The sequence below is a fragment of the Chiloscyllium plagiosum genome, chromosome 3 (assembly GCF_004010195.1).
Source record: "Chiloscyllium plagiosum isolate BGI_BamShark_2017 chromosome 3, ASM401019v2, whole genome shotgun sequence".
Lineage (NCBI taxonomy): Eukaryota > Metazoa > Chordata > Chondrichthyes > Orectolobiformes > Hemiscylliidae > Chiloscyllium > Chiloscyllium plagiosum.
Genome location: NC_057712.1, coordinates 56,969,576 through 56,976,989, shown reverse-complemented (window position 1 = coordinate 56,976,989; position 7,414 = coordinate 56,969,576). Strand labels below are relative to the sequence as shown.

Sequence of the window (7,414 nt, the reverse complement as noted above, 5' to 3'; positions counted from 1 at the left end):
GAGAGAGTGTATATGTGTGTGCGTGAGTGTAGAGTGGTCTAAGTCTGTGAGAGGATGCACGTGTGAGTGTGTGTGCCTGTAAGGGTGTGTGTGAGTGTATGTGTGCGTGTCCAGGTGTATATGTGTGTGTGTGTGTATATATAGTGCAATGGTGGTCACCTGTAGTGTGACATGAACCCAAGGTCCTGGTTGAGGCCCTCCCTATGGGTACGGAACTTAGCTATCAGCCTCTACTTGGCCACTGTTTGCTGCTGCCTGTCCCGAAGTCCGCCTTGGAGGATGGTCACCCAAAGGACCGAGGTTGAATGTCCTGGACCACTGAAGTGTTCCCCAACTGGGAGGGAACCCTCCTGTCTGTTGATTGTTGTGCGGTGCCCATTCATCCGTTGCCATAGCCTTTGCTCGGTTTCCCCAATGTACCATGCCTCAGGGCATCCTTGCCTGCAACGTATAAGATAGACAATGTTGGCTGAGTCACATGAGTACCTGCCATGTACATGGTGGGAGGTGTCCCCACGTGTAATGGTGGTATCCATGTCTACACTCTGACATGTCTTGCAGCGCCTACTGTGAAGGGGGTTGTATGGAGTTTTGTGATTTACATATGAAAGAAGTGAAACTATCATGGTATTCAAACAGATGAAAGACTCAACAACCAATCAAGGTATTTTTCAATGTATAATTTCAGTTACATCACACTGTAAACTTTTGCTATAAATTCTGTATCTTACAATTGTGTCCTCCACAACCACCTGATGAAGGTGCGTCGCTCCGAAAGCTAGTGCTTCCAATTAAACCTGGACTATAACCTGGTGTTGTGTGATTTTTAAACTTTGCACACCCCAGTCCAACACTGGCATTTCCAAATCATGACTGCCCATCTTCAGTTTGATAAGGGTAAGTAGCGCACAAAGCCCATTCCCATTTGAGAATGTAATCTGCCAGAGGTAAAATAGTGAATTTTAAATGACCCCAAACCCAAACATATTTTTCTAAATATACTTGCTTATGGCATGGATTTTATCAAGCATGGAAGGCCCTTTCAGCTCATCTGATTTATTCCTGTCAACAGTCCAGGCATAACTCAAGATAGTGGCCCAATATTCAATGCTTCTGCTAAGAACAGCAGTTGAGAAAATGTGCCGATTTATTGAACTCATGTGACTCTGTTTTTGCTGCTTGTACTGATCCACAGGGTTTATTTTTAAACCAGACAGAAATGCGTCTGCAAGACCAGCAGCTGGCAAGACAACTGATGCGTCTTCGTAGTGACATCAACAAGTTGAAGATTGAACAGACCTGCCACCTTCACCAACGAATGCTTAATGATGCCACCTATGAACTGGAGGAGAGGGATGAACTGTCGGATTTGTTTTGTGACTTCCCAGTAACCAATGCCTTCACTCTATCAGCACCTCTCAAACTTATCGGCGTTACCAAAATGAACATTAATTCCAGGAGATTTTCTTTATGTTAAAAATACTGAAAGCACTGTGCACTTCAGATTGTCAGCAGTTTCTCTTTGGAGATGACTACAGTAAGCCTCAGAAGTACAGAGAAAGTAATCTGAATTATTTCTTTTCTATGCTTTTGTTGCCTGTTTTTTGCAATTTTGTTTTTTCCTTTTTCTTCTCCCAGCCTTTTCTGAGCGCAACTGTTGCTGCTGTATCGGACCATGTGTAATGGAAACACTCCAAATAGGGTAACTGCAGGCTATTTGACCACAAAGTCCGATCTCCTCCAATATAAGAGTAAAGGCTCTCATCATTAGAGATGAGAAGCGTGAAACCTGAGAAGACTTTTCCACCTTTCTTTTCCAGAAATCCCGCAATCAATTGTGTCACCACAGCCAGGTTCCAGTGATAAAATATCTGACCTTCTTTGTAATCAGGAGAGAAGGACCTTCAAACAATGCAGTACAGTAAGTTCTGCTATAACACGTGTTTCCTCAACGCGAATTGGCTTGAACGTGGTTGAAGATTTTAGAACAGTTATTTGTAGAACAGGAACTTTCCTTATCTATATTGCTGTAATGTGATTCTGGTCCCATAACGTAAATGGGACAGCTGTTGTGTGAAAAAAAGCAAATTACTGCGGATGCTGGAATCTGAAACAAAAAGAGAAAATGCTGGAAAATCTCAGCAGGTCTGGCAGCATCTGTAAGGAGAGAAAAGAGCTGACTTTTCGAGTCTAACTGACTCTTTGTCAAAGCTCTTGTGTGATTTTCTTAAAACACAAGAACAGAATATATTATATCAGAATCGACTGTATTACAATATTCATGGAAAAAAATGTAAACAGTTGGTAATTCCAGCTGGTGTTTGTAAGTTTCTTGAAGGGTGTAATTTACAACTCTAGTATTGATAGAAACAGACAGTTATGGATTGGCTGCTCATTATACAGCCTGCCAAATTTTCCAATCTGGTGAAGGCTACAGGAAGAATAATTAAGCACAAGCACCAGTTTCCCTCATTGGGCCTATAGCAAGCCAAAGCATACATGGCCAGAATGCCTGTAAATAGAACCACTGGGTTATCATGGCCCATCATTGATTTATAATTTTAACTAACACTGGGGTAGTGCCCCTAAGAGCTGTAAAAAATGCCTTGTGACACCATTCTTGCAGTCTCTGCAAAAATCATTCTCCTCTTTACCCAGACCTAACCTGAGTTGGATTGCAAGCTCTGTTAGTGTACAAATTGGGATCCAATAATGTTCACATGATTCAATTTTGTTACTGGAGTATACAGTTAGAAAGCTGGAATTTTCAGAGCATTGTTCATGTCTAGAAGCAAATAATTTGCGTGCTCCTCAGATGTCCCTAACTAAAATCTGAAAACGACAAACATACCTTGAAATGAGACTAGGTCCCATAAAAAGATTAATTAGTCAAATCTCTGAGAGACACTGCAGTAAAAATTCAAGTTAGATATTTGTAATCAAATATTTAACAAATCCAATGCACTATAGTAATTTATAAAAGGAAAGCAGTTAGATTAATTCACTTGATGAGCATGATCCTGACAGTTGTGAAACAAAGGGAGTTAAAACACCAATGCATTGTAGTGTGCAATATAGTGAGATGCAATTTTATAAAATGAAGAATCCTAAATTGGGCGGCACGGTGACTCAGTGGTAAGCACTACTACCTCACAGCACCAGGGTCCCAAGTTTGACTCCAGCCTCAGGCAGCTGTCTGTGTGGAGTTTGCACATTTCCTCTGTGTCTGCGTGGATATTCTCTGGATGCTCTGGTTTCCTCCCACAATCCAAAGATGTGCAGGCTAGTGAATTGGCCATGCTAAATTGCCCATAGTGCTAGGTGCATTAGAGGGAAATGGGTCTGGGTGGGTTACTCTTCGGAGGGTCGGTGTGGACTGGTTGGGCCGAAGGGCTTGTTTCCGCACTGTAGGTAATCTAATCTAAAATCTAAATTTTAGTCAAGATTTCAGTAATAGATTGCCAGCCATTGCCAAGGAATCACTAAGATCCTGTTGTCATAATCTCCTAAATAACAAGAAACAGACAAGCATTAACCAAGACCCAGGAAAGGTTTGCTCGCCTGCGTTTGTCACCTGAAGAATGGGATATGATGTGTTAAAAAACCAACAAAGTAAAGGTAAGAAAGACAAAGCAGTGAACAAGAAATGTAAAGAAAGCTAATAAAATTAATCACTGATTTGATGCACATTTGTCTCAACTTGTGAAGGTATTTCAATGCAAAGAAAGTCAAGATCTCTTGCGGACTTCACAACAGTGTTTAAATTGATTCATTAAAGTTAATTAAATTAACAGGGCGATAATTTTGCTGGGAAACAGCTCCTTGAACCGTAAAGGCAAATAATAGGATGCAAATTAAGGAAATACCTCCTTTGTCATGGTAGAACAGAAAGCCTGAGTAATCATTCACAGAGAATTATTGCATAAGCCAAAATGGAGCAGTAATTGTATGCAGAATTTTGGCTGTTTGTAGTACAGCTAGTGCAGAAGGGTGAGTATTCTGCAACTGCTGGTGGAAGATCTAGGCCATTATTTTAAGTTCCCATAAAACTTCAGTTTCCATTCTTTTCCTAGCTTTTCTTTGTCTTCTGAAAACAGTGATTTATGTTGGAGAATGGTTCCCATGGGATTAGTAACCATTCAGTTCATTTTAGCTGGCTACTCTTTATGAGCCAAAGCAGAGTATTTGTTCAATCAAGCCTAATGCCCATACAAAACTTCTGGCAGAGTTAAAGTTCACTGGAAACTAATTAATAAACTGTAATGTTCCTAACCTGTATGGTTCAGTACCCAAACCATTGAGCCTCAGGAGAAAAATTAACCTGAAATGTCATATTTTTCTCTCATGATTAGTATTCAATTCTTGATCTAGTTTTATACTGCAGATAAAAATGGACGTAGACAGTCATGCAAGATCAAGCTTGATGGGGGGAAACTGATTGCAGCCTTATTTGTTACTGACTGACAAAAGGAAGCAAGAGTGAACAAGGTCCGAATGGATATACCCTTCTCTGTATGACAAATGCCTTCTGTATATAAGTGTTCCAAGTGTTTTATTTAGATTTACATGGATAAAAAGTGAATATTTAACAGAATGTCCTTGGAAAATTAGCATAGGTAATGCTAAATTAACACATAATTAAGAAATGTTTGATAGAAAGAAGTGCATCTGAGTAACAAACATCATGTAGCCAACCATACCATAACATCCTGATACAATACACTGCTGGCTATGGGTAAATGCTGTTATGACATTGATGTTTGGCAGTGGCATTTCATGTCAGATTGTATTTGTTTCAAGTTCAGAAAGTCAATGACCAGCAGCAATACCTTGCTTTTTTTTTGGTTCTTTGATGCCATTAGTAATTATTTGGATTCACACCAAAAATAGCATTATACTCTGACATGGTTCCCACTGAAGAATCAAAGGTCATTTCCTTTTCTCATTTTAAATTGATCAGTTATTTTTTAATGTCAACTTCCATTGAATAAAAACAAATTCCACCTCATCAGTAGCTTTAACTTTGTTGTGCCATCATTGAAACTAATAAAATCTATTAGAGGAAACCAAAGTCAATTTGAATTTTTCCTGATTCTGATCAAAGGTGGTTGGAATTTCCATAACTACAGGAAGAGAGAAATTCTGCTTGGATAAGTTCTGGAGTGTTGAGGCCTTCACTAGGCTCAGAGTGAAAACTATGCTTTCTCTCAGCAGATTTTGAGTTCTGGTAGACCACATAATTCCTTGGTTAACCCAAAACATTACCAGGCAGCCTTAAAGTACTGATACTAATGCAGTGAACAGAGTCATCATCCATATCCCCCAAATCTGACTTTATTGGATATTTCATACGTGATGGAAATTTGTGGATCCAGGCCCTGAACTAAATTCCAAACTCCCACAGGTTTTATCTTAGAACTACAGTTTCACCCTCATTATCTCAATCTGTTAAATTGTAGTTTTCTCCAGAAAGCGAGTTTTCTTGCACTTCAGTCCTGATGAGTACAAGGTACAAAAATTTGACTTCAAGTCTTATGAGCAATGTTTGTGCTGTCAAAATTATGCAAGATTCATGAGCATTTTTCTTTAGTACTGTAAATTATGTTACAACTAACTGTGTATGGCAGAACTGATGTCAAATAAGGATAAGGTTCCATCCATAGAGTCATAGAGATGTACAGCATGTAAACAGACCCTTCGGTCCAACCCATCCATGCCGACCAGATATCCCAACCCAAATCTAGTCCCACCTGCCAGCATCCGGCCCATATCCCTCCAAACGCTTCCTATTCATATACCCATCCAAATGCCTCTTAAATGTTGCAATGTACCAGCCTCCACCACTGTTAAACAAAAGTTGACACCAAAGAGGACATTAGGAGGAGAGATGAGAAACTCGATCCAAAAAACAGACTTCTGTGCAACAAGCCATTCCTGCCTGCACTACTGTTCAAACAAACATCATTACATGGGAACACCACCATCAGCAAGTTTCCCTCCAAGCTACTTACGATTTGAGTTGGAAATATATCAGTTTCTTCACTGTCACTGAATCAAAATTCTGGAATTCCCTCTAAAGGCATTGTCGGTCTACTTACAACAAATGGACAGTAGCAGTTCAATAACTGCCTTCAAGTGCAATTCGATGGGTAATAATTGCTGGCCAGCCAGTGAAGCCCACATTCCATGAATCAATAATAAAGTTTATTGTGTTGTGACAATCTCCTGCTTTTCCACCATTCCCTTGCGTACTATTCCTACCCAAAACTTTAAGGTAGAGTCACAAGGGTCAGTCTAGAATTGAGACCCCTATGTTTCTGGCCCTGAAGGAGCTGACAGCATCCCCCATTCACTCAGTTGGTCTAGAGTCCTCACCAGTCCTACCTCCAGGTTCCTGCTAGAGCTGACAGTCTACCCCACCAATCCTTGCTGGAGTCAACACCTCTGCCTGACCCAGTTCTGCTGGCTGTGACAAATCCCCAGCCCTGCTAAAGCCACTGTTCTGACTGAACCTGATCCTGCTGAACTCAGCATACTGCTAACAGCACTGATTCCTGACAGAATTCAACTCCTCTATGGCACACTCAGCACCTTATCTACCCACCACCCTACCCTCCCCACCCACTTGCCACGCTGTCCACCTGGCACACTACCCTTTAATCTACCCACATAGTACCATATCCGCTCAGCTTCTCTGACACTGTGAAGGTGACTCTGGGATTTTTAACTCTTGAAGTACAGCAGTAAGTATTGTGAAAAGAAACATGTCTTGTCCTGTAACGTTACTTCAGCACTGAGTGGATTTGTCCCTGATATTTCCAACTGATGCATTCAGGACAGGCTTTCCTTGGAATCTTGCTGAAAAAAATCATCGACTGATAACTGGATAATTTTACAGATTATTATTGTTGGTCAAATCTGATCCCACAGTAATTGGTATTTTGAGCCAAGAGAAGTCGCCAGTACTTCCAGCACCTTCTGTCTTTATTTCAGACTTTCAGCATCTGCAGTAGTTTGCTTTTATTTAACTGGGGAACTTATTAATCATACCAGCACCAAGTGTCAGACAAGCAGCCTGACACAGTTGATATTGAAACAGTAGAGGGATCGAAAGAGGTGGCAGAGAGTTGAGCTGCGTGTAACTCATTAAAAGTGCTTTGTAAATACACCTTGTTGCTGTGGTAGCTGGTATTAGTTGCTAAGGCTCAGGAGCAGGAACACAGATGTGTTTCTTTCTTTCCCCATTTGTCTCAGTTATATATTGTTTTTGATAACTGAGTGATGGGTGAACTTAATTGTCTGTTGTTAAGATTAAAAATATAAAAGGTGGTTGTTATTTTTAAGTAGAACTTTAAATCCATGCAATTCCCAACTGTGGTATTAAAGCCACCACCTAAACATCTGTCACGGAACG

At 40.5% G+C, this 7,414-nt stretch overlaps 1 protein-coding gene across 1 annotated transcript in view; it reads left to right on the top strand.

The window, feature by feature from the left end:
• Window positions 1-1,793, top strand: part of fam167aa (family with sequence similarity 167 member Aa) — an 18,374-nt gene extending 16,581 nt beyond the window's left edge. The window contains exon 3 of the mRNA XM_043682496.1: window positions 1,214-1,793. Within this exon, the coding sequence (XP_043538431.1) occupies window positions 1,214-1,477 (264 nt within the window). The 3' untranslated portion in view covers window positions 1,478-1,793. The remainder of the gene's footprint in view (window positions 1-1,213) is intronic.
• Window positions 1,794-7,414: the final 5,621 nt, after the last annotated feature.